The sequence below is a fragment of the Anser cygnoides genome, chromosome 13, assembly GCF_040182565.1.
Source record: "Anser cygnoides isolate HZ-2024a breed goose chromosome 13, Taihu_goose_T2T_genome, whole genome shotgun sequence".
Taxonomy (NCBI): domain Eukaryota; kingdom Metazoa; phylum Chordata; class Aves; order Anseriformes; family Anatidae; genus Anser; species Anser cygnoides.
In genome coordinates this window covers 14261454-14288421 of record NC_089885.1, presented here as the reverse complement: position 1 = coordinate 14288421, position 26968 = coordinate 14261454, and the positions used below count along the sequence as shown (strand labels likewise).

Genomic DNA, 26968 nt, shown 5'->3' with positions numbered 1-26968 from the left:
TAAATCTGTAGTTTGTTTTTAATTCTGATTTTGTTAGTTAAATGGATCGTTTCGGTGTGACATGAAGGTGCACTCCTAGTGCCTCTGAATCTGCCACTTTCAAATTTGTAAGCACATCATTTCCATTAAAATTACAGATCGCTGAATCAGTGATCAGAAATGTTTTAACTGCCATGCAAAATCCTTTGGCTAAGTATTTTTAGACCATTTCCTTCTCTATGCCCTTTGCAAGTTGTACTGGTTTTGTAACCCACTTTTATGTTCTTCTATAGAACCTCAAATATTTTTTGCAACTTTATTTTTAAAATGAACTAATTGCCTTGTAGATAGGACACATTTTTAAACGGTGCCTTCTAATCATAAACATTAGTTAAGTGTTTGTGTTCTTTTTTTTAATGAATAAATACGTAATCCCATAAATCCACAATAACCAGTTTGTTCATCAAGATTTCTAATAGTAAAATACTTCTGCAGGTAAAGTAAGATTAATTTGGTGCCTTTTTACATTATGGCTTGCTTCTCCCTGTAACTTTGTTACGGAAATTTGGGTGTTTAAAGTTTCTGGGAGTACAGGCAAAATTCCAGTGTTGGTTTTGACTAGAACTCGTGTCCAAGTCGGGCGAATTTATTCCGTTGTGCTCAGTTCCCGGCTGGGCTGGGCTGAATTGGCTCAGCCCACCTGCGTACCTCTTCCGATGGAGACTGAAGAAAAAATGCAGCTGGGTTTCTATATTTCTCTTAATTTAAAATTGTGTTTGAGGGTGCTCATTTTTTTTCAGTCTTTGTGGTCTACAGGGGTCTCACTGGGTATAAATGTTCTGGCTGTTCTCGTGCTCAGAAAAACCTGCAGCAGGCTGTCCTTTCTCAGAGTGTTTTCAGGTCTTGTTGTGTGCAGCAGATACAACTTTCCTGTTTTCTGGCTGGTGACCTGAGCTAGATTCATGTCCATGTGACGTGCAGTACTCACAAAATCAGCTTTTTGCCCGGCTTTCTGTCTGTGTGGTGAAATTACAGTGTGCCCTGTTTTAGCTCTCCTCTTTGCAAATTGGTAATCTTACCATGTCGCGTTATATCAGGTCTCTTATTTGTTTGAAAAGAGCCTCAGAGATGCATTGGGTAGAATTGAGGAAGACTTTTGTTTGGGGCTGCAATGAAAAATTAATTCAAGACATGGCAACAGCTGCGGGTGACAATTTAGAGTTGCTGAATAAGTATTGTAATCAGCATTTATCACTGACATCACATGGGATTAAACACTTTGAGGTGATTGTTCTTGGGCACAGCCTTAGGGAGGATTATTACCATGACAGAGCTAGTTGTCATGGCAATACATGAAGAGGAGAGAGGCTCTTCCTTCCTCTTTTGCAGTTTGCACTCCTCTATTAAAGGAAAGCCTGAGATCATTGACAAAGCTTTTTTTTTTTTTTTTTAATATATATGTATTATAATGTTTTTTTTTTTAATATAACACCAAATTCTGCTATTCATCCTCCGTGTTATGGTTTAAATTATAATTACTTTGTGGATTACCCTTTCTGTTTAAAACAGGCGTTAACTTCTACTTTTTAATGTTGAGTTGATGGCAAATCTGACCGTCTGGTGCTGCCTGGTGCTTCCTCTTGCTTTTTCCAAAGTTAAGCTTTTCTGAAAGACCCCAGGTGATCTCCCTGTATCTGTCAGCCAAGGTGACTTGATGCTGATGAAAATGCATCGCTGGTGTAAAGACTGTCCCGTTCAAAGCTGGGCAGGACAGTGGGGTAAAGCTGTCTGTCCCGCAGCCTGCCCTCCCTGCTCCCCGTGCAACGCTTCGCCTTCAGGCCCTAAACATCACTAATTAAAGTGAAAAGGGATACCAAAATAAAGCAGATTTGTGAAAAGTGATACAGTAAATAGTCTCCCAGACTTCTTAATGGCTTTTGTCATTTAGTGAAATTAACATGGCCAGCATTCAATTTCTGTATGATTAACCGGGAGCCATAGTCCCGCAGTTCTCTGTATTCACCTTGGTAGAACTCAGAGAAGGTGAATTGGTCTCTCCACGATTGCTCAAATTACTATTTTGGAATCTAATTTATAATTAAAATTTATTTTTGAAGATCCAATTTCAGAAGTACAATGTGAGCATTCCTAATGGCTTACTTTATACAGCTAATTCACTTTCGGTTTCATGTCATGAAATAATGAAAGATGCTTAGAAACTTCTTCCTGCTTGGGTCTCATCAAAATATTATTCTATCACTGCTAACAGTCTATTATGTTTGTTTAAGCCTGCAAACATAAGTGCAGTAGCAAAGAGTTTTTATTACGTGCTTAAGTGTAAGTCAGACTCATAACTTTACTAAATATTGTTTCTCTTATAATAGTTCACTATTAAATAAGTTTGATTTTTTTGAAACTGTGTAGTCCTTTCCTATGCATTGTAAAACATAAGCTTTTGTCTCTGTTGCTTTTACAAATAAAAGCTGTGTCACCTCTGAAATCTCATCTGAAAAGTTGTTTCTTCTTAAAAAATGAGCAGACCCAAGTTAGTTATTAAATTAAAGAATCTGCAGCCTCAAGTAGAACTTGATGCTTTTATTTCATGTATTTATTTCATGAGTTAGGGTTGTAGAAATTTTCTTAATGTGGAATGATTCTTTCTCACAGTTGCTGCAGCCCAAGCCATAGCAGAAGAAAGAAGAAGCCAAAGTGGTGTTAGCCCTATTGCAGTCCAGACCTCAATAAACATAAAGACAGCAACTAAACCAGGTAAGATTATTGGTCATTGTTCTTAGTGAAGTATTGGGTTTGGGGGGGGGGTGTTAAAAAGAAGTTCGATGCTCTTTCCTTAGTAGAGATTAGAGCATGAAGTGCTTTTTTAGATGGTTCACAGATTCATTGAAGGTCTAGTTCTGATGACAGGCTTTTTGTTCTCAGCGCTCTCAGAGTTCAGCCGCTGAAGTTGCCTATCATTTCAGCAGGACATAACAATGAAGATAAATGCATTCTTCATGTTCTGGTTTGCTTACCAGTTCGCTTCTGGCTGAAATTCAAGTTTTTATACCTACAAAGACTCAGGCAGTCTTGGTTCTGCTTAGCCTGCAAAGTAGCTATCCTGCAGCACTTTGAATTTGTCATGATGCATAAACTATCTGTTCCCAGATGGAGTTTTCCTAGATTCCTGTATTTCTTGATCACGGGAATTAATATGTGCAGGAATAAGGATCAGAGTTGAATTTGGAATAAGTGGTATGTTCTTACAACGTCTGATGTTTGCTCAGGCTTTCTTTAGACTGTACACAGTGGGCCTTTTAATCTTGTGCATACTTTCAGCTGCACATTAAAAAAGGATCAGTTGTAGTGAGGGAGGGGAAAGGGGAGGGTATTCTGCCTCTTTTTAGTTTTCCAGTTGAGATCTTTAGTCTCTATATAAAATGTGCAGTGCTTTGGTGGTATGCATCTGTCAGGATGTTCCATAATCCTGTCCGTAGGAAAGACTTTACGACTACTTTATTTAGATTTAAGTGTTCAAAATAACTGACAATTACATGTCTTCAATTTTTCTTTTGGCAGTGATAGACGGTTCCACTCTAAGAACAGAAGAAAGGCAAAGACTAGCCAGGGAGCGTAGAGAAGAACGGGAAAAGCAACATGGTATTTTCTTGTTCCATTTGAAATATAATTTCTGAAAATCTTTGTGATAAAAGGATAACTCACTCTCTTACTCCTTGTTTAGTCACTTTTTTCAGCTTGCTGGAGACCACCAACCAGGTCTGCCCTTGGTGTTGCTTCAGTGACCATCTGTGAGCCTGAACGGAGAAAAATTAGAGTTGAGAGGAAAATATTACAGAGATTTTTGGCTTCTTCAAACTGTATATTGCTTCTGTCCTTCCAGTTCCGAGGGACCACCAGGCAAATATAGCCAACTTCTTGTTGGAAGCCTCAGCAAAAACATTTCTGAAATGATAACCTTTATCTTAGAGCTTCTTCCTGTAGCCCTGAAGACTGAGGTTTGGGAAACACTGATTCAGAGAAAACCAAAAAGGGCTTAGCTAGTTGAATGGCTTGATTGCCTTGAACACTGCTTCTCTTGTTTCCTAGCATGCTGAAAAGACTCGTGGATTTAAGTGTCAGCAATATATGCTTTATTTTAGCTAAGAATCTGAGACTTAGAGAAGAGTAAAACTCTTGCCCAGCTTTATGCTGTTTGTGATGTGAATCTCAGCTTATATGTGTGAAGCAAGAGATGAAAGGGTCACGGTATGCCCTGCAGTCCTTGTTCTCAGTCTCCCAGCTGGTGAGGAGCAGTGGCTTACTCTGGCCTGCATGTCTGTGTTGCTTAATGTGTGATCAAAGACACGCAGAACAGGAATGATTGTCTTATCCCAACAGGAAGAGAGAACAGGACTGGGATGTACGTAAATTCAGAAGTATTTTGGGGGCCTTGTCCATAGATAATGCCAATGCGTTGTTAATATAATTATCTGGTCTCTAAGCTCATTTCATCTGTCTAGCCGCAGAAACTACCTCTACTGTGTATTCAGCCGCTAGATTTTTGTCAGAGGAGGTGAAGCTTCTTGTTAAGCTCTGCACAGCTGTATCTAGGTGGAGGCTGTGGAGAACAGTGACATAACTATTTTGTACTCAGACGCAGTATCTGCAGCGTTTTTCTGTGTTGTTGCCCAACGCTTTACATCTTTTCCATGTATCTTTTATCCTAAAAAACTGAGAATTGCAACAGAAAATTCCACCCTTTGATACTCAGCTTACTACTTATTAAGACTTCACTATTATGATGGCAAGGAAGGTGTTTATATACATATCCTGGCATTCCTGTCTAGACAGTGAAGTGTAATGGCAGAAAAGGTTCCAATTCATTGCCATCCTGGGGACAGAATTAGACGTCTCTGTCATCATGTGAAGTGTCATCCAGCACTGCTAGCTGATCTTGCTATGTGTTTTAGTTTGAAGGGATGATAATTTTGCTTGGTAGTCTCTTGCCTGTAATCCGTGTTGTAATATCAACGAATAGTTAAGTTTGATTTTAATTTTTTCTTAAAAATTTACAGCTGCCAAAGAGACACAAATCCTTGAAAAGGAGAGAAAAGCAAAACTTCAGTATGAAAAACAGTTAGAAGAAAGGCAGAGAAAGCTAAAAGAACAAAAGCAGAAAGAGGAACAACGGAGGGCAGCAGTAGAGGAAAAAAGAAAACAGAAAATAGAAGAAGAAAAGGTACTGTGTCTTGAAGTTCTGTAGTTTTATAGGAGCTCCTACATTATGTTCTTACTATGCTCTGAATGATGAAAAATAGAAAGTCATGGGAATGCTGTGTGTTGGAATATGAAAACATTTTACACATCTGTACAGTGGGCACGTGTCCTCCATCCCCATCCCTGGCCTAGTTTTAACTGTACCTGAGGAACTCTGGACTTTGGGAGCTGTGTTTGCTGTTTGGCTAGTGATTATTTTTCACATTCACAAAAAAAAAAAAAACCACTCTATATTCCTAAATATGTTGCTTCTTTTTGGTGCACTTAATAGATCCCATTTGTAAATTAGCATGGGTGACAGGTTTTAAACTTTTTTCAGCTCTGTGTCTTGCTTTCTGGGAGCCCAGCTGTGGCCAAAGAGTCTCACATTCTTTTAGTTCTCCTAAATTATAATTTGTTACCATATGTTGTGCAGTTGATGTTACCTGTGTACTTACCATTTACTGCTTTGCACTTTGTATCAGCTGTTCTTAATTGACTGTCCCTTTGCCTTTGCTTTGATTGCACATGGACCAGCAGAGCAGTATTTAACTTGTGGAGCATGCTGCTAGCTTCATAGAAGCTGAAAACAGAAATAAATACATAATTATGTGCCATCCCCTTTGACGAGTTGGTCTGCTGATGCATGTTAAATATGTTGCAAGTTATGAAAGGGTTGATTTCCAGAAGCGGTGTGTCAGCACTAAAAGCATAACACACACACATGCTTTCATAAGCTAGCTGTAAGAGCTTGCTGTGGTCATTGATGAAGAGGATGTAAGCCTGGCTGGATGTCCCCTTGGAGTCCAGCTATTGTCATGCTGTTCTAGGAATAGATTTTGTGGTGGTTTTTTTTGACTGGCAGTATTCTACGCTGGTGTTTTGTTATCTGTAATCAGCTTCTGGGTGTGTTCAGATGGATATTCCGTTTGAACTTCATGGAATAATTTACATTGCTGAAGAACAAGCAGAAATGTTTGGGGTGGGCCTTGACTGGAGTCCAGTGTGGTATTATCTCTGCAGGCTACTACTTTAAGCATCAAACATCCCTTATGCTTCAATAGGTGCTTCCCCTAAGCCTACAGTATGTTTATTCATGAAATTTAGAGGACGACAGGTATGTTTTAAGTAGCCACTGTGGTGAGTGGTGAAGGGACTAGCCGATGAGTTTTCGATTGATGTTAACCTTGTCTTTTAATTGGTCCCTGGAGGAAGATGATCTTGTACATAGAGATATGTGAAGAATCAGGGAGGTAAGAAAACAGTGTGCACTTGACCTGTAAACCTTACTTTCAACCAGAAAAGGAAAACAGATCTTGACTTTTGGACTCTCACACCTGAAAAAAATTGCTTCTAAAGAAGCTATCTTAAGGCAGTATTTGCCAGCAAGATACCATCTTCTCTCGTAATTTAGCAGATAGAAGTGCATCAAAAATACATACTCTGCCACGTGCTTGTAGGGTTCTTTAGCCAAGTCTCATTTAGTTAATCACCTTCCTTAGATAATGCAGAGGAAGAAACACAATAGCGAGCAATGTGGAAAAATAAGTGGTTCTCTGTCTAAGCCAGTCTTGAAGACAATTAGCAGTGGCTACCCTTGAGATACCTGTCTTATAACAATTACTCAATTATTCTGTACCGCTGTGCAACTGATTATGTCGATGTCTTGAGTTGATAACTGATTTTCAGTTGTTTATAAAGCGAAGTCTTTAACTCTGGCTTTCAAGAATTACCACACTGCAAATACCTTCTCATCTACAGATTACGTAAAGACTAGATGCTTAGGCATGTTAGGTAAACTCTAATTCAGCTTTGTTTAACAAGGGGTGGGGGGCAACAACTAAGCTTTATGTTTCAAAAAAAAAAAAAAACAACACTATTTCATTTTATCTTTTGTCAGTATATGGAATGCTGCTTTCCTTCCTTCCTTCCATTCCTCCTTCCTTCCAAGTTTACTTTGTCTGTTTTACACTGTGACCGTGTCAGTCTGTGTTGTGAAATGGTGCTGAAAGAAGGTGAAAGTCTTACGTCCTCAGGAGGGAGGAACATTTGGATAATAAGTCCCCTTGGCATCTTACTGTAAGGTATCGGCAGTAAATACTGCTTCAAGAGGTCGCTTGGGATATGACTGTTCCAGAAAAGAAATCTATTGTTGACACGTGGATGGAAACCTGGCTGATCGTGGAGAAGAAATGGTCTAGCATGATTACATTTTCTCTTTGTACACAATAGCTAAAGTTCCCACATTAGCAGTTCTTAGTCCTGGATACAGAAGACAGCATTGTTTGGTACTCCTCATCCTGTCAGCAGCGATCGCTCTAGTCTAGAGCTGATTAATCTTTTTTGCAGATTTTTTGCTTTCATATCTTGCTATATCTGGTTTCATTGTGCATCTATTGATGTCAGTATCAGTTAATATTTGGACCAGTGTTCATATAGTTCTCTGACAAACAACCTTATACTTACTCTTGGTATTTTATAATGGAGAATTTCAAGCATCTCTTAGAAATAACTTAAGAATATAAATAGTATAAAGAATAAGCAATTTTTTTTGTTCACTTTGGGCTTCATCCCTGTTTAGAAAATAAGTAGTACTGTTTACTGAACAGGAAATCTGATGGCTATTTTAAGTAAAGAGTAAAATAGATTACCTGTGCTGTCACTCAATCTAATCATGTTTACACTTTTGAAACTGTTAATTGTCATTAACATTTTTGTGTGATAGTTTTTGCAACAAAATAAAACATTTTAAATCTTGCTGGAAAAAAAAAACAATCTGTATTTTGTCTTTAGCATAGCTGTGCTTTGTAGTTACATAACTTCATAGTGGTGTTGTTTAATAATAGGAGCGATATGAAGCAGCTGTGCATCGTACCTTGGAACGGAGTCAGCGACTGGAAACACGACAAAAGAGATGGTCCTGGGGAGGGTCTGTAACACCAGATTCAGAGAGCAAAACAGGTAAGTAGCACCTTTTCTAGCATGGCTAATATTAAGTGTGAACACTGGCAGGTGTAGTACTATTCGTAGAGACCTGGGCATCTTTTCCTCTGTTGGATCTTGTAACAGGATCCGCAGGTAGGTTTGGGGGGAAAGATTCCTGTCTGTACTTGTCCTGAAAGGGTGCACTGGGAGAGATCTTTTCATGTACTGCCCAGCTGGAAGGCCCCTGCCAATAAGTAACTTTAAATTAGTTATTGTCCAGGAATAAAGTAAAGCCAAAAACTCCTCAATTCAGCCTATCTTCTGAATTGCTGGAATTGTACTGAGTGTGTTTTGACTTTTGTTTTAGTAGTGTCTTTTTCTGCCAGCTTGAATGTTAATTTTTAAGTATTTGTTTAAAACATGTTTGAATGTGCTTATGATAGAAATAATCATGATATCCAACTTCCCCTTTTTTTTTGCTTGACTTGCATTGTTTATTATTTGACCTTGTAACTTATGAACCTTCTTCTTCCACAGAGCAACAGACCACAGATGAAGTTGGAACTGGTGGTATTGATTTCTAAAATTTTCTTTTTCTTTTGTTTTATACTCGCTACTAATCTTTTAAACTTGAGTTCTTGTTTCTCTAAAACTAAGAAAAACCATCTCCGTGTAGATTTTCTCCTGGATCTTGGCCAGCTATGCAACAAATGCGATCCCTAAGTGGAAAGCAGTCCTCTACGTTTTTAACTATCCCTCCCAGCTAATTAAACTACAGCGTTAGTTGTGGCATCCTGAGGGAATTTTGAGGGAGAGGATATGTGCATTTGGGTTTTTAAAGATGACTAGATGCAGCATGGGGGGAGGAGAAGAGAAATTCTTAAAGGATTGTATTTGAGAATAAATTAACTCAGTAGTCAGCTTTTTTTCAAAACTGGAAATTTTGAACCCTTTCACTGTTTCCTACTTTGCAAAAAGTGTGGGGTTGGTTTATTTTTTGTTTTGTGGTTTCTTTTTCTATTTTTTTAATGAGCGATTGAAAATACTTGTAAAATCAGATGATTTTTGCTAAAATTTTGTAAAAGGCAATGGGTCCTATGTGCAGTTTGATTCTTTTTCCACATAGGGCTTCACAAAACTAGATGTCTTATTGTCTAAATGTAATTCTATATATTTAATGTATTTTGATTGTAGTTCTGGTATTTGCCAGTGTATAGAGTGAGCCATTCATAGAAACATTTTGAATCACTGATATATTTGTGAAGTCTGTATGTTTAATAAGTAAAATTATTTCGTGTAGGTAGTTTAAGACAACAGCTTTCAGCTGAGACCCAGCTAAATCTGAATTCTGAAAATCTGTGCATGCTCACAGCATTACTAATTCAACACAGCTGTCTTGCAATGCTGACAATATGAGAATTGAAAATGCAATGAAAGTCTGAGTGAGCATGATTTAACTACTGTGGCTTATTCTGGCAACACAGCAGAAGCATATGTATTTTATTTAAACTTCTCTCATCCCTTTCTCTGCACAGCATGAACCCCTGATTTTCTTCAAAATTAGCCACTTTCACTGTATTGCTTTACCTGTTAAACATGTGTTCCTTAGACATATAGATATAATATATAAAAATTTTTATATATATTATCTATATATATTAAAGATATATAAATATATATAAATCCAGGTAGCATATTCCACATTACCAAAAGTCTTTGAACTTGGAACGTAGGATATCACATTTGTCATGGGTATTTAGGAAAGCATTATTTTTTTCTCCTGAATTCTTTTCTACCTTCTCTAATTTAAAAGCTAAACTTTATAACCAACATAAAGTAATGCCTTTGCTTTCTTCTAATTTAAGTGAGGAAATGAGTCCTGTCTGTCCCTTTAATCATGAAGACTAGAATCACAGTACTGCTGAAGCATGTTACAAATAAACGGTCTTCCAACAAACATGTTCCTAATGTGAAAATGAAGACTTAAGCTGTACCTTATGCTTCATGAAGTAGCAACAGGAAGGACATGTATGTTCTGCTACATTAGATCATTTGAATAACTTGGCACCAATTCTGAAAAAATTGACTTTAGAAATAAACAGATAATGCAGTGTTTGACCAAGGCACTTTTATGCACACTTTTTTAAATTTCTGTTAGTCTTTAGATTGAGATTTCAAACATACAGCTGTCTTGCCTGGGCTGGACAATACGAAATCATGATTGGATTAATTCTTTTCATATTTATTCCCATTTCAGGATTGTCCCTGGCTTCTTAACTTTCTGGAGCTCATTGCTTAATTGTTGTTAAAAAATCTACAGAAAACATATAGGATGCATAAATCCAGCCAGCTTTCGAAGAAAATAATCTTTATTTGATCCCTTTCACATTATATTTATATAATTGCTGGAAAGAAAACAATTACTTTTAGAGTTTGGAATGAGCTCTGCTGCATTACATCATTGTGGCTGAGTAACGCACCTGCTCTGACAGCATGTCTAAAGCAAATTTCTATAGGGTATTTTTCCATCATCAATTTCTGTGGCAGATTTGGGATTAAAGTCTCCATCTCCATTTCTCGAAATGAAAAACACTGTGGGGCAGATTTCAAATATTCTTTATTTATTTTATATGCTAGTCTTTCTTGTATTTTGTGTTGCTGTGCAAAAAAAATAAGAAATCAGTCATGTCCTTCCATGAACCAGCTATGCCGGTGGTAATATTTAGGAATGTTGACTGGTAAAGCACTGTTTGTGGGTGATGGAGATAGCACGCTCTTGAAAGTAAACCCCATGTAACTGAACATTTCACCAGCCATCAGGCGTTCTCTATTATGTACAGAATGTGATTCATTGAGGCTGCACCAAATACCCCGCTGATGGTCTGAAATTTAAAAATTGATGAAAGCCCTAGAGTCTAATATTGCATTAATGACATTGCTGTCAGTGCTACGATGAAACATGCAGGGTGTGGGTCTACCAAGAAAAATGGCAAGGCTGTGTAATAAAGCATCCCTGACAACAGAGCCCTTATAAATGAGGGAGGTTTAGTGATGGCTGCTAAGCAAAACTAGACATTCAGGTGCACTTGAAGTGGAGACTTGTGCTATTAGAATAGAAATTGGGTTGCAAGATTTTTCCCTTTCTAAATAGATTCCCTGTCCTTGTAGAAACTCAGGAGGAGCTACAAAACAGATAATTTTATTTTGTTTAGCCTAATTTTATGCGACCCCAGATAGGCAGTGCTCCAGCACCCTCTGTCTCTCAGTGAAACTTGGTTGGAAGCCGGGGTTGAGAGCTGTTCTCTCAGGGATATTTGTAAGATACCATGTTCCATAGCTCCTTTCCCCATTGCTAACCTTGATGCATGGCAATCATGTTCTTTCTTTGGCTTTGTTGCTAATTTGTTTTTCCATACCGTTAAAAACCAGATGTTTGGTACCACGTGAATTATGCTATATGGTTTTTCCAGTTCAAGTCCCTTGTTGCAAATAATTTAACTTTCCCATCAAAGTACAGAAATATTTACCTATGTTACCAGACTAACTTACTTGAGAAAATCATGTCTGTCTTCTAAAGTTGTTTTTTTTAATAGCGAACTGTCCAAAGCTTTGGGATTTTCAGAAGCAATCTTGTGCTTGAGGTAGGGAAAAATATGAGGCCCTCTGATCATATATTTTCAAATGTATTGATCAAAAAAGCATTGAGTTCTAACAATTTTAGGCAATTAGTGCAAAGTAAACTTTTCTGGAAAAAGGAAACTTCAAATATCTGTATGACTATGCTTTACCAATTTGATTTTTTTCAGTCAACGTGTCAATTGTGTTTTTTATCTGAACAGTCACGTATAGACTGTACATTTTTCTTTTGAGTCTTCTAGCAGCAGTTTCATCACTTGTCTGTACTAAACAGCACAGTTCACCTTCAGAACCTGAAAACTTGCTGAAAAAGAAGTATTTTGCATAGTGTAATTTTTCTCAAGGCAAGATTTAGTTTTCAGCCCTCTGGGTCTCGGTAGGTGATTGACTAAAGCTCATAATTCTGGTAGGTGCTGAAGTCTTAATTTGAACAAAGAGAAATTATTTATATAAAGTATCTCCACGATGTTAGGCATTTGACTCGCGTGTGCTTAAATTCAGGCAGGAGCCGAGTGTTTTTTGGTTGCTGTTTGTTTGTTGTTTTTCAAAGCAGCCACTAGAGGGGAGTGTTACCCTTTGGAAAGACCCAAATACAAAAATTACAAGTTTCTGGTTTTTGTATACGAAACCTTGAAAGGCTGTTTTAGTTATCAGAGTACTCAGGCTTCATTCACAAAATACCATTTTTGTTACGTTAGGAAAGTATCATCTAAGCTCAGATTTTGTTTCTTAACTAGATTGACTAAACTCCCTTTTCTCTTACCCCATGGGGACTTGCCTTTTAATTCACTGTGACAAGAGCTTTCCATTTCTTTAGATTCAGCTTCAAAAGGTGTTTTTCACTTCACATGGATTCGCATTTGTTGCTTTGAGAGGGAGACCCTTAGCTCATGGTGTTTCAGGAAGTCTGGGTTGGATACATGGATCAAAAGTAGAGGTAGGGCTGTCCGTAGGAGTGCTTGTGCCCCGGCTCTTGCTGTAAGGAGCTGCTGTAGCACACTAGCCAAAGGGAAAAGAAGCTGCCCCCTGTGGTGAGTAGTGCCGCTTTTTCCTTTGGCGTTTCGTATGCACTGATGAGTTCGCATTAATCATCTTTGCAGTCCAATATACCAGCACAATCAATTATTTGTGTTAGATGTACAGAACTTTTCGTGTTTATTATGCTAGTCCATAACGCTTTGCATGAATTATCATCTTCTACTTACTGAGTTTCCATAGCAATAGATCCATGCTTTTTCAAGGCTTTCATGCTCTGGAGTAGTGTTCATCCTGAAAGATCATTATTTGACATTAAAAAGCAGGTCTTTGTCTGGCTTGTGGTAAACTTAAAATTTTGCCGTGTGAGTTTGTGATTTTGTGTGTGTGTATGTGTGTTTGTATACTCATATAGAAGAATTAATTAATGTCTCAGGGTGTAGTTGTTTCAGAAGAGTTGGAAAGCTGGTTGGAAACATGAACTTAAGGAATAGCTTTTAGAAAAAAGAAATAGGAAATTTCTAAAATAAAGGAGCCCTTCAGAAATAATCAGAAATAAGAATGCTTTCTTGACTTCCTTTGGGACTTGGTTTTATACTTCCAAAAGCATTTATTTTGTTTTGCTTTTCTTAACTAGTGAATGAATAACTATTCTGACATACCTGAGTGGAAGTTACAAAGAAGGAAATTACAGTTATTCCGTTTTTTTGTTACTTTCTCTGTCTTGCCAATATAGTAACAACACACAACCTCAGTAGCCTTTGTCTTTGTGTTAGGAGCAGAGAGTTTAAAAATAACTTGTTTGCATACACATGCTTAAAATCTATGCTTTATTGTACTAAAACTGAATGCCTTTCCTCTGCATGTTACAACTGGTGTTAATTGTATCAAGTACAATCAAAGGAAAACAAACAAACATCAACAACAAAAATAACACTTTTGTTTCTCATTAAACAAAACTTGAGATAGCTTTCAGGATGTAATACTTCCAAAGTTGTCTCCAAGGAAAATGTGAAAGGTTCCTCTGCAGGTGTGAAGATGAATTCTAAAGTAACCACTTCTTTACACAGCCAGCAAGCGGTCCACCTCCACTGCAAACCTCAAACAAACGGAAGCTGTCATGAATAAACGTTTATCATCATCTGCAGCACTTTTAAATGCTTCTGATCGAAGTAAGTGTTTGTGTTCCTGCTGGTAGCAGGTATACTGCTTAACTGTTATTTGGGGAGGAGACATGAGGACAAATGATACTCCTCTTCCTCCCTTGATGTGTAATTCACTTCATATTTTGATCTCAAATGCATTTCATGCAATTTGTTAATCCAGCTTGACTGTTCAGGGCTTTGACCCAGTTGATGTGATCTCTATTAGAGGAGAAGAGTAACGGTAAAGATTACTGTCTTTTTTATTATTATTATTTTTATTTCTGTAATCATTTTACTAAAGTCAAATCTTGGTGAATGATTGATTCATAAATCATTTCCCATCATCTTTAGGGGGTTGCATGCGTTAAATCACATCCTAAAATTTCAGCAAACTAAAAATAGTACAAAAGTAAAGTTTAAATTTTGTTAGACAGCTTTAGTCATTTGTCTGTCTGTGGGGAGGAAAAAATCAGCTTAGTTTTTGCATCTTTCTTTTGTGCAGGTCCTGTACTCTATAGACACACTTTCTTTTTAATCTTAGAATTCTGCCTTAACCATATAGAAGAGAATGCGTAAAAAACTCTTGACACTTCTGGGAGTTTTTTGGATGGGAGGAGGTTGTTTTGTTTTGACCTGGGGTTCTAGTATGATTGTAGCCATAGACTGCAGCTCTGCCATTTTCTAGCCCAATAAAGACGTGTAAGTTTGATACTGATACACAAATTATGCATTTCTCAAACTGTTAGTGCACACCACTGCTTCCAAGCATTCTGAAGTCTATCTTACCGTGTTAACGATTGTCAAGGAATAGAAGTGGACTGCAAGACAGCTAATTCCTTTAATTTTATTTTTAAAGGGTTTCTGAGAGCATTTGTGCTCTTGAGATCCTCTATAATTTCTGTGGCTTCCGATCTCATTTTTGATTTAAAATGTAGGTTCCATGAAGTTCCTGGCTGCAGTGTGTCGCATTTAAAATGTGCATCACTTGGCTAGTTTTAACAGAGATCTAGAGGGATGGGATAGATCTCTGTTTTTTTCATTCTGACAAGCTTAAACGTTTCAGTCTTCTCTCTTCCTCCTCCCTTCTGCCCCATCCCAATATGTGTACACTCCCTGTAGCGAGGAAATGTGAAACAGACCTTCCAGAACGTAACATCAAGGTCATTCTGTAAATCCTAATGATCTGCATTCTCCAATTAAAAAGAAAATAATTATTTAATTAAAAAAAAAAAAAGAATTGTACTAATCTACTTGTTGTTTAGGAAAGTAAAGATTTGTATTAGCACATATCAGCTTGTTTTAGCATGAGACTTCCTTGTGGGAATCTCTTCTGTGTTTCATAGGAGCCTGCCTGTAACCGAAATGTTTCTTCCCAAGGTAATGAAAAGTATTAATAAGCCAAGAGCTGTTTAATACGAAATCACGTTCAGTTAGGTCTACACTGAAGTGTTCTGTCAGTCTTACAACATTTGATCAAAGGAGCTGTGCTAGAAAAATCTCTAACATGGACATGGCTAACAGTATGTTTGCTGGTTCAGGTTGGAAGGTGATGCAGCAGAAAAACTTGTATTCATGCACTGTTTGCCTGGTAGGGGAATTGGTGAATATATCCATACTGGCATAGCTGCAGGGGCAGTCTCTCTGAGTCACTGGAGACTGCTTGTGATCTGAAATGATATTTATGTATAATGTGCCTGCAGGGTTCAGCCCGGGTATGAGTCAGAAACAGGGCTGTAGAGTAGAAATTAAGCACCTAACAAAGGAAGTCAGTAATTATCAGCTAATTGGGATTGCTTCCAAGCTTACTGTCTACTGTGAAATCCTTTGTGAATCTTTGTATGCATTGGAGAAAAAAATCTCAGGTGGTTTGAAATGGAAGAAATTTGGGTAGGACTTGTGACCTCTTGGATTAGCTGGATGTAAAGGGTGACTTACTGACAGATTTAGATCACCACAGCAAGTTAGAACAATTCTGTGCTCCTGGTCTGGTGCTCAAGAAGAAATGCCTGTTTGGTGAATGATGACTAAATTCAAATCACAGAGGAAAATATGGTCACAAAATTGACCAAATTGCTTCTGCCGTGTGTATGTGTCTGGGAAGGTGGAGGAGCAGAATGCATAAATGAGGGAAAGGAGCTTGTTCCTGGATCAGTGGAGTATTTCTTCAGCTGTGTTAAGCTGTGTACACTTTGTTTCTGTCTCTTACTCATTGATAATGTGAGCAGAGGCCTTTTAAAATTATTTATTCAGAAAGGCCTGCAAAGATGATCTGAGTAGCTCAAACGAGGTCTGTTAAGATTGGCATCATGTCTCTGTGATAAGCAATGTACAGGAGTTTAAGATATGCATATATGGACTGATTCTTCCCTGTTCCAATTTTCCTGCTTCTGAAGGATCTGTACTAGGAAGTGACTTAATTGCAATTCTGTATATTAGGGAAGTGGGGCTGGTGTTGGAGGGGACCGTTTAGGCTTTTCAACAAAATTAATCCATGCGCTTTCACTTCCAGGTACCACAAAGCGAAGTGCCTCATTAAACAGGCTGAATAACAAAGTTCCTCTGCATTCTCAGCAGTCAGCACTCAAAGGTTCACAGGTGGAACAGAAAGGTGCTAGAAACAAGTTCATTTTGAGAACTGGGAGACGGTAGACGGGGTATTTGATATTGACTTTAAACCATGTCCCAGTTTCATTGTCTGGGCTTTTACTCATGCGTTCAGTGCTGTAGATGTGGTCTGTGCACTGTGGCATAAATATTGTTATGCACGTTCCAGTGCCAGATATTAGGTGATTTCCTATAAACCAGACTTACTCCTCTGAAAAGTGTGGGGGGAGGCGGGGGGCAGAATAGACAAATGCTAGCCAAACCATTTCACTTACAAGAAACTACTGGTTCATAATGATAGATCAGTGTTTTTAGCTGATTTCTTGGCAAAAGCAAAGCATGAGAATGACAATTTAGAAAATCATATATATGTAAATACTATGTTAAAAATAATCTTCCTTACGCTTGGTCTCCAGGAGGAACAGAAAAGAAGAGGAGCACATCTTTGAATAGAATGAGTAGTAAACCCCATTCCTCTCCTGAACTAGAAAAAGTGAAAAAGGAAGAAAAAACAGGTGGTTGTTTCATAAAGCTGAATATTTCGTTTAAAAAACATTCACAGTGAAGTTTGGATAGGCTTACTTTTCACTAGTTTCCTTTGGTTGTTAAATCTTTAGGACTTTTTAAGGGCTTTTTAGTTATCCAGTGGTAAAGATAAAATTGTAAATAGTAAAGATTGAATTTCTAACTTGGGGCAGAAAAAAAAATGCTGTAAGAAGGATTTGACTTTGTTAGATTGTGCTCTGAGTAGATTGCAGAAAGTCTGCTAAGGAGAGAGAGAGGTGTATTTGAAAGCTGGTAGGATTAAGCGTAAGATAAAGTAAAAATGTTAGTGACGTTTTCACTTCTTAGTGTAATGTTACTTTTGCTTTCTAAGCTCTCTTTCACTATTCAGTTTAATAGCAACTTCTCTGGTCCCGCTGCTGGTCTAAACTTTCTGCATGCGAATGATGGGGGAAACCTGCTTTCACTTCAGTCTCCTTCGTTCTGTGTATTCCCCACTAGGTTACAAATATCTCTTTTTTCTAGGGGCTCTTTCTAAAGCAGAAGACTAGCAACTTTTCTAACTCTTTTTTTTCCCTTTAACAATTCTGAAACTTTCCTTTTTAGCAGCTGTTGCCAACAGTGGGAAAAAACATTATTCTTTTTCAGAATCTTTCCTGTTTGAGAGAATGATGAGTGCTGTCCATTTGTCTGTGCAAATGACGCCTGATGATAACCATTCACTTTGGCTTGAAAGCCTTCTGTTTATGTCAGAATAACCTCTCTTGCAATCTAGAGTGTATAGCTCTGAAGAGCTGGGTCAAAAACTTTTCATATTTTGACTGACTTCAGCATTCATCCCTGTTGTATGCATCTGTCTCTATGTATTAAATGGATTGGTATTAAGCAAGCCGAGGACAAGTGCAGCATAAGAGATTGCAGTGTTTATTCTTTCTGTGCTATTAGTTTGGATTTCTCTCTCCATGACTTCAGTGTTTTTCTTCTAAAACTGCTATGATTTGCAACAATGCTCACAAACCTCCTTTGCTTTGTACTGCTTGTCTTTTTCATTATATGATTTCATGTTGGATCCTTTTTGATTTGTTCCCATCATTTAGCTCGCCGCTCCCAGGTCAGTCCTCTGGACAGTAGCGTTATCAGTCGCCTCCTCGCCCCTACACAGGCATCCTTAGCTAGGAGTAAAAGTGCTGCTACCTTATCGGCTGATGGACAAGATCCCTCAGGTAACAGGAGGGCAGCAAAGTGAAAGTTTTTTGCAGTCATTCTTCAAGCAAGAGCTTAACATGATAGTTGCTAACTGCTGTGTTTCAGTCTGAATCAGACAGTTAATGTATGCTTATGTATAATATTATTTATCCAATATTTTCTTTGGTCAGTGACAACCGATTCATATGCTATGTTCCATGTTTATTTAGTAAAACCAGAGGAAAACACTGGCTTTTAAAACTTAAACAGTGCCAGTTTACTTGGTTTGTGGAGAACCACAATTCTGATATTTGTTTTGTTTTTTTCCTTTTTTGTTTTTTTTAACTGACTTGGAGATCTGCATTTGGGTGTATACTCAAATGAATCTGAGAAATACTAGTCAGAGAGCAGTGCTAGGAAACTAACAAAAGGGAAGAATAAATATATATATCATTTCAAAGGAGGCTGAAAGAAGTTCAAGGCCTAAATTTCTTTAGGGGGAGAAACTCTTGTACAGACATGGCAAAGGGGTTGTCTTAACGTAAGTGCAGGAGCCCTGAGCTGGCTCTACTCGGGATGACTAGGAGTAGTGGCATAGCAGAAAGAGAACATAGTGGAGAAACTCTGTCTGGCCCAAGTAATTTTACACTGCTCCAGACTGAGCTGGTTAGCTCACACAGTGGCTCAGCTTAGTACTAGCAAAAGAATCTCTACATCATGTTCTGTTGCAAGGAAGGCCGAGCTGCATTCCACATCTTACAATTGTTACTGGTGTTAAGTATGCCCCGGTAAATATTTGTATGGAACCAATGTGGAGTCCTTTCTCCTCTCTTACCTTATAACTTGCATTCCCAGTTTTGCTCATTTCTTTAGTATATTCTTCCATCTTTTTTTTTTTTTAATCTTATGCCACTTAACTTGGTCCTTGTTAACGGCAACATTTCTGCACTGCTCCCCTTGTGTAATAATCAGGTTTTTGGTTCATAGTCAGTGGTCATGTTTTTGCGCAGCTATCTATGTGCCACTTTTATTTTACCATGCATATTTCAGATCATGTCATGTGGGGAAATACCATCTTTTTCATCATTACTGACAGCATGTGACTTATTCACTATTGCTGAATTAAAGATAACTTTTACATTCTTATCAGTTTACTTAGAAGTACTTTCTTCTTTTTGGTAGAAACCTACCTGTGCTTTAGCACAAACTAAGCACAAACAGAATGCAGTTCTCCTTCCACAAATGCTGCAAATATAAAAATAAAATGTATTTTCCATAAAGTTACAAAATTAAGTGCTGGCATCTGTCACAATTTGTTCATACTCTAGAAAAATCACTTGTCTAATTTCAGAAGTAGATTTTTACATATATGTATGCTTGTCCATCTATGATTATTTTAGTAAAAGAAGTAATTAGAAGATATAATTTTTTTCAATATTGTATTATTTGTGAAGAGATTGACACCTAAGATAGAAAAGCTATTTTAGTTTAACAGTTGACTCTTCTCTCTTATATGTTTATTTTACGCCACTTAAATTTGATTTGTTAACGTGGATAAAGGGTGCACATATATAGTAATAAAGGGGTCAGAGAGGCAAAGCAGAATAAAATACTGTTGCATAAATGCTTATTTCACAAGAAAAGTTTGTGAAGTAATTCTCAGATTCCTAAGGTAATGCTGCCTTGTAAGTACGTTGTGAAAAGAAGGAAGTTTTCCTCCATGAGTATGGGGGGAATGTACTTAAAATTTGAATGAAGAACTTGTAAAGAATCATGCTAAGCCATTAAAACTGTTCTGAAGTATTAGTGATGAGATGCATCTTGACTGAAATGAAAGTAATACTGGTGTATTGCAAATTTAGGCAATGTTTGGAAAAGCATTTTATTTTTATCTACTTCAGACTCTGCTTTCAGAATGGTTTTATTCTTAGTGCTGTTGCTTCCAAAGTACTAATCGTGTGGTGGTGGTGTCTGTGTCCATGACCCATTGCAATGTGCACTTCCTGTGATGTTTCTCTGTATGGTTTCTAACACACACAATCTTTCTTTCTCTCTTTTTTCCTCTTTTCTCCTATTCTTATGCTGTGCACTTGGTTCTTGTTTTGTCTTGTCAAATTCCTAACTTTTATAGAATCTCACCTCTGTCCTCGTTCAGCTTCAGCCAGTTCCATCAGTTCCCCAGTCCCAACTCCTAAAGTGCCCGTGCGCAGTCGTAGCATCGACAGATTGAAGCCCTCTGTACCTTCATCTGATGCAAGTTCACCAGATTCAACCCAGGTTTGTTGAAAATCCACAGGAATTAGGTTTGTATTAATCCGGGGGTTTGGAACAGCTCAGGATTTGTCTGCTTTGTTATTGAGATGTCTGATAGTGTGTCCTTCAAAAACATAGTATTGAAATTGAGTTGGAATTTTATGGTCCTTGGTCTCTCTGGTATTTTAATGGCAAGCTGTTTTCTTCTTATGGTTCCTAAAGTTTCATTTAGGTAACGTACTGACTGGGTCTGTATTTTGGAACATAAAGGAAATGTAAAGTACATGTTTTTGAGGAGTTGTATGTTTGTTGTGGTAGCAGCTACCCTGTCTTTAATGTATCCTAGAGTGAGCATTATTTGATTCTTACATATCTTCTTAGAAATCAGAGATGGAAAAACCATCCCCAGGTTCTGGGTTAAGACGCCCTCCCTCACCATCTGTGTCTGCCCGTAGAAGATCCCCTTCTCCTGCTAATTTGGTGAAGCGTCCTCCATCACCTTCTACAGTTAGGTATGTGTCCTGGTTAAATAGCTTATTCAGAACAAAATGAAGGCTGCTTCCTGTCTCAAAGAAAGCTGTGCTGTTAGAATTCAGATGACCTATGCTACACCGTGTTGATATACACAAGGATTTCGCTTGTGGTCTGATTTCTCTTTTTTTGCACACTGAGGAATGCAGCACTTACTTAAGCCTTTGTCTCCTTTGTGCAGACAAAATACTCCTGTTTTTTTGTACGATCTTTGCACTGAAACCAATAGGAAGTGTGCGAGCTTCTGAATAAGTCAGTATACCTGTATTACGGTAGGAATTCCTTAGACTGGAATCACAAGGTTTATCCTTGACATGGAGTAAAAGCAGAACTGGTCTAAAAGACCTGTTTGGATGTTAGCCCAGGTGCCCAGGGTATTTCAGAATCCTCTGTTTAAGGTTTATGAGGAAGGCAACAGTATTTGTGTATGTATTTATTTTTAAAAGCAAGGTACATAATACAAACTAGACCACTGTCCTCTGTTGCGTATTTGAGGTTTTTGCTGTTATCCCTGAAAAATATTCTTTACTTCAGCAGACAGAAGACTCGCCCACCTTCACCTAGTATATCAAAACAAAGGCCACCATCTCCTACTCCGGTCTCTAAACCAGCACCCATCCAACGTCCACCTCTCACACCAGGTGTTATAAACATTACCAAAAAGAAAAGTGAAGCAGAGAGCAAACCAAAGGAAAAGAGCACAGAAGGAATGGGACAAGAGCAAGGTGCTTCACCAGCCTTGGACAGGGATGCAGTAGCAGCTAGCACAAAGACCAAAGAAGGTGAGTGCATCTCCATGACTGAGACTCTTATTGAAGACATCTCCAGCATATATTAAAACTGATGAAATAATTCATTCAGGAGACAGACCACTGGAGATAAGGATGCTATAAGGTGGAAGCTGTGATTACTTATATAGTGATTACATGATTACTTATATAGTAGTTTTATGTGGTAGTGGATTTTAGTGCAATAGTCGGTTTATTCAACTTGGTGATTGAAGACTTAAGTCAGGAGCTTTCAATATTACTGCTTATAGTATAACGTTAAGAAAAATAGAAATCCTGTTCGCCTTCTGGACTTCAGGTATAATAGTTGAGAGATCTGTTAGCTTGAGGCTTGCAAAGTCAATATTTAAACTATACAAAGGTCTTTCAATCCATTCAATAGTTCTTCTAATTGCTTGTGTAGAAACTTGCTTGTGGGAAGAAATCAACTATTGGTACATCTCTGTCTGAGAGCCAGTTCTCACAAAGCTGCCTCAGTGTGGATTCCAGTGAACATGCTGCCTCAGGGAAAAAGTGGTCAGTGAATGTATCACGCTGAGAAATTACTGTGGTAGATTAAGGAGAGGCGTATACTGGATAAACAATTAGTCTCCTAGTCCTTTTCATTGTGCCAAGTAAGCACAGCCTCTGTCCCTCTTACTGGAAGAACACCATGTGCCATCTCCAGAACAGAGTCTGGGAGAGCCTTCTGATGAGGTCTTGCAGGCGTTACTCTGTGGAGAAGGACTTAGGGGAGACTTAAGAGGAAAAGGTGGGATCTCTGGAGTTTAAACTACAGCCAGTGGGCAGTACTGAGGGTGAAAATCCTTCAGAAATAAGGTAAGTGGGAACATATGCTTGCTGCACGTTACTGCATGTACAGTTCCTGTTGTGCATTCCTCAGCTGCTACAGTTATCTGTGATTTTTGAGACACTTCCTGACACTACTTGATGTCGGATGTGAAATACTATTAGTCACCTGAAGAACTCATTTATGGTATGGTTCTTTGAGCATATGTTCCTGTAGAAGGAAGCTCAGATATTGTAGTCAAATGTCAATGTTACTATGAGTTGCATATGCATCTTCAGTGTCACGTCATCCATCTTTGCAGTCAGAATGTCCATCTCTCGATGCACACTGTGATAAATGTCTTGCATGCCTCAGAGAGGGCATAATCAATTGTCAGCAGTTGGTTGAAACCTCTGTAACATGTCCTATTCCTGTATCTTCCAGTTGTTCTGGAACAAGAACACCTGTCCTTGTTCCTTGGATGCTCCACCTGTCTCCTGTCTGCACTGACTTCTGGAGCTGTATTAGCCCAGTTTATCTGTTTCCATTTTATTTTATTGCTAATCTCCAAGCTAGCCATCTTTGTAGTGGTTCGTAATGGGGCTGGGTGAAGCTCTTCATCTTTGGCACATATGAGGAAATTGTGGCCATGTTCTTGAACCTAGATATGATTTGGTTTATCTTTTTCAATGTTTCGGTACAATGCAATATTGCTGAGAGAGGCAAAATCTTTGCTCTTATAAAAAAAAAAAGTTGCTTTCACTTGTCACAGTGTGTGCAATAGATAATGAAGAAAAGGAACTAATAATGGACATCTGTGTAGACAGTTTACCTTGTGGGTTGGGGCAATACCATATTCCAGGCAGCTTCTGAAATCAAAGCACACCAATGGCATACAGCAAATCAGTCTCCAGGTCTTGTAGGTTCAACCTAATTTCAGCTTTGTGTACTTCTGTCTTCATACCATCTCTTCGCCCTCAAACTAAGCTTGATTGCCTGTTGCTGACAGACGGCAATCAAGTCTTTGTCTTGCTCTTTGTGTCTTCATACTAAAATACACTGTTCTGCAGTAAAACACTTTTTTATTTTTCAGTGACTCGGAGCAGTTGTCATTTCTGGCAGCAGCCTTTCGCAGCTTCTCTGAGAGTTAAAAGGCTTGTTTCAACTTTAAGCATAAGTGCTCCTTCATGAGCTCTCACCTTATGCGTGATGATAGGTAATAAACTATCATGGAGCCTCGCTTCTTTTCTATCTAAGTAGTGAAGGCTTTGCGATGTGATTCCTAGATTAACTGTGAATACATGACTTGCCTTGAAATGATCTGGAATCCTCCGTGTCTCCAACTAATAGTACAGCACAAACACATCTGTGCTCTTGCTGTCAGGCTAGAAAATAACAGTCCGGTAATGAACTGACACCAGTTTCTCCTCACAGAGTAGATCTGTGTAGTATTCTTTCCACCTTGTTAAAAAAAATTAAAAAGAAAATCCTGATTAATGGGAGAAGAGGAGGAGATTCAACTTCCACCTCTTCTTAAGTTAAAGATTTCCTGTGTCCTTTCTACTCAGCTGGCAGGATAATACTGCTGGAGAGGAACTACTTAGAGCAGTCCGTATTCCTAATGGCTGCAAGAATCTTAAAAGCACCTCTTTGCTCTTAAACCACAGGCTAGAACTAAGTAAGACCGACAGATCAGCTATTAGTCCTTTAGATGCATTTTACAAATGTTCTGAGACATCTCTCTTACCTGTTTCCCTCTTCACCTTTCTATCATGAAAATGTCCTTTGAGAAAAAGACAGTTCTTACCAATAATGATAGTTGGGAGTACAATGAAAATGGAGCTGAGGAGCTGAGTATAAAACTCTGGAATAATATTCTTAAGGCATGTTAGCCATCGTGTTGGGAAGTCCCATGTCCAGCCCTATGGAAACAGACTACAAAGGGCACATGGGCCTGAAAGCACTATTGAAGTAACCATATGGAAAGTGTCAGTAAAGTTTCAGTAGTAAAAATGCAATAGAAAGATCTTTCATAGACTTGAGGTCTCCTACACTTTGTTTTTATGCTCCCCCCCACCCTGTTCTTTCCGTATCTGTGGTATTCTGAATATTTTTTTGACTAATTCTGTCATTTTTGATACCAGGTATTCATAGTATTTCAAGCTATTATTACCATGTTATAATCCTAAAACCTATACCTGAAAAGCCTAAAGCCGTTAGGCTTCCTGCTGAGAATTAATTTATCTGTTTTATGTTCAGGTTTGATGGGGGAAAGAGTTAAATCTGACAGTAAATGTCAACCAATTTTGATATCATTGAGATTCCTGTAGCGTCGAAATAGGGCTGCTGTGCTGGTTGCAAGTGCATAATGGAAGATGGCCTTTGATGTAAAAAATGTCTAGTTTAAACTGGCAAGACACTTGAGTGGTAGAGAAGAAGAGAGGCATTTTGATTTTCTTTAGGGTTGTATGCTGGCAACACTAAATGAACCCCCCCCTTTAAATGAAAAATTTGCAGAATATAGAAAGAAGAACACTTAGTTCATGCAAGTCTTGAGTAGGCGGATTCTGCTAATAGTTCTCACAACTGCAAGGAGCCAATCTTTCGTTCTTGAGGAGGAGGTGGAGGAGGTTCCCTTTTGGCTGAGCTTAGATTTAGAAGCATCGTGGTTGGATTCTTGTTTGTACCGATATAACTGTATTTTTGCCCAGATAAGATGCAATGTGCATTCTGGGGAGGTGCTTCAGTTTCAGTATTGGGTAAACCTAACTATCAGAAAACTCTTCTGTGACTGCCCTCTGTCAGTGCTGTAATCCTTTTCCTGGGACTGCAAGAACAATTTTTATGCACAAAGCACTACTATGATTCAGCAATTAAGAGTGTACTCAGTGAATTATGCCCTATAGCTGCAGGTAGTGATTACGTGTCCACAGGATTTAAACAGATTTTCAGGTATTAAAGTGCCTAATGATGGCATTGTGTTTTGAATGATTTGTCTTTAGGTTGGAAGCAAAATAATGGATAAAACCCTGATGTCAGTGTTCGTTAAAATTCACTTGGCTTGAAGGCTTTCTAAAACTTAAGCAGACATCTATGTGCTAATTTGTGAGATATTAAAAAGAAGAAAGACACATCCTGACCAATGTTACGGTTCTGTTGCTCTACTGACACCAAGAGTGAATATTCAGATGACCTCTAGTTATGGTAGAACAGTATTATTTTTAGAGAGTGGGAATAACTGATAAAAATCGTAGTTCTTTCAATATATATTGAGAGCAACTGGGTGGCAAGGGATTATTTTTTTTAATGTTAATTTATAATAGTATCTCTGAGGTTCAGACATCATAACACCAGGCAGGGTGAACAAACAAAAACTGCAGAGCTATATAAATACCTACTAACCTGGTGGTTGGAGCTGTTTTGATCTCTATGTAAACTGGAGAAGGATTTGTTGCTAAAATATGATATTGCTGAAGTCATTACTATGTGCTTTCAGCGCCAGATTAAATGGGTGATTATTTGCATCCAAAGATACCCTATAAATATAAAGGCATTAATGTTATTCATTTTTAAATTTCTCTTGTTTCATATTTCCCTTTTATAATCACAGATGTGCATTCAGTTTTATTAGAAGGAAGTTAAATGTATTTCCTGAAGCAGTATTTCTTCAGTTTTAAGTGTTTCTAATTGTATTAGAATGAAAACATCTTTTTTAGAAATATGTTTTTAAGTTCCATGGTAATTGGAGAATACCATTAAACTGTATTGTCTGAAATACGGCTGGAACGCTGTAGTTGAAATGATTTGTTTTCTCAGTGTTAGTGAGATATTGGTGCGCTGCTGCCTTCTCTTTAGGACTGCCCTTTGGCTCTTGTGGGCCTCTATACACAGAGTATACTTACTGAGTGATGAGTGCTGATCTAAAAGTTAGTGGGTTGGTTGGCCAAAAAAAAAATCAGTTATAATGTCTTTCTTAATTTTAAGTTGCTAGGTCTTTTTAACAGTAATTTCTTTCAAACTTTGCAGAATCAGGTAGCAAAACAGTAGCAGGGACCACCACAGCTGAAGAAGCTGCTAAAATCTTGGCAGAGAAACGACGTCTGGCACGAGAGCAAAGAGAGCGTGAAGACCAAGAAAGAATTCAGAGAGAGGAAGAGGAAAGGTAACAGTTCAGGAGAAGGAAATGTTTTCTTTGGTGGGTGTGGTTGAAATGGACACTTCAGTTGTACGTTTTCCTAAGCATTAAATTTGAGGTAGGACAAATTGCTGTGTATATCCTTAATCTATACCTCAGTATATATGTAATGCATAGTCACAGTGCAAATCACTGCTTCCTTTTCCTAATAGTCACCAGTACTGCTTTTACTTCAAATCTAGAATGTGTTTTTTATGCCATTTGTATTTGTTTTGTTGTCTTGAAATAA

General features: G+C 38.1%; 1 protein-coding gene across 3 annotated transcripts in view; it reads left to right on the top strand.

The window, feature by feature from the left end:
- The window catches only part of MAP7D3 (MAP7 domain containing 3), a 46515-nt gene that overhangs the window by 11135 nt on the left and 8412 nt on the right, over positions 1-26968 (top strand). For 2 of the 3 annotated variants that reach the window (XM_067005380.1, XM_013183283.3), the window contains exons 2-14: positions 2647-2748; positions 3553-3633; positions 5049-5212; positions 8076-8190; positions 8692-8724; positions 13836-13937; positions 16420-16518; positions 16931-17029; positions 18116-18241; positions 20335-20480; positions 20838-20968; positions 21522-21769; positions 26571-26706. In XM_067005380.1, the coding sequence (XP_066861481.1) occupies positions 2647-2748; positions 3553-3633; positions 5049-5212; positions 8076-8190; positions 8692-8724; positions 13836-13937; positions 16420-16518; positions 16931-17029; positions 18116-18241; positions 20335-20480; positions 20838-20968; positions 21522-21769; positions 26571-26706 (1582 nt within the window). The remainder of the gene's footprint in view (positions 1-2646; positions 2749-3552; positions 3634-5048; positions 5213-8075; positions 8191-8691; positions 8725-13835; positions 13938-16419; positions 16519-16930; positions 17030-18115; positions 18242-20334; positions 20481-20837; positions 20969-21521; positions 21770-26570; positions 26707-26968) is intronic. The other variant, XM_067005379.1, reaches the window with a different exon arrangement.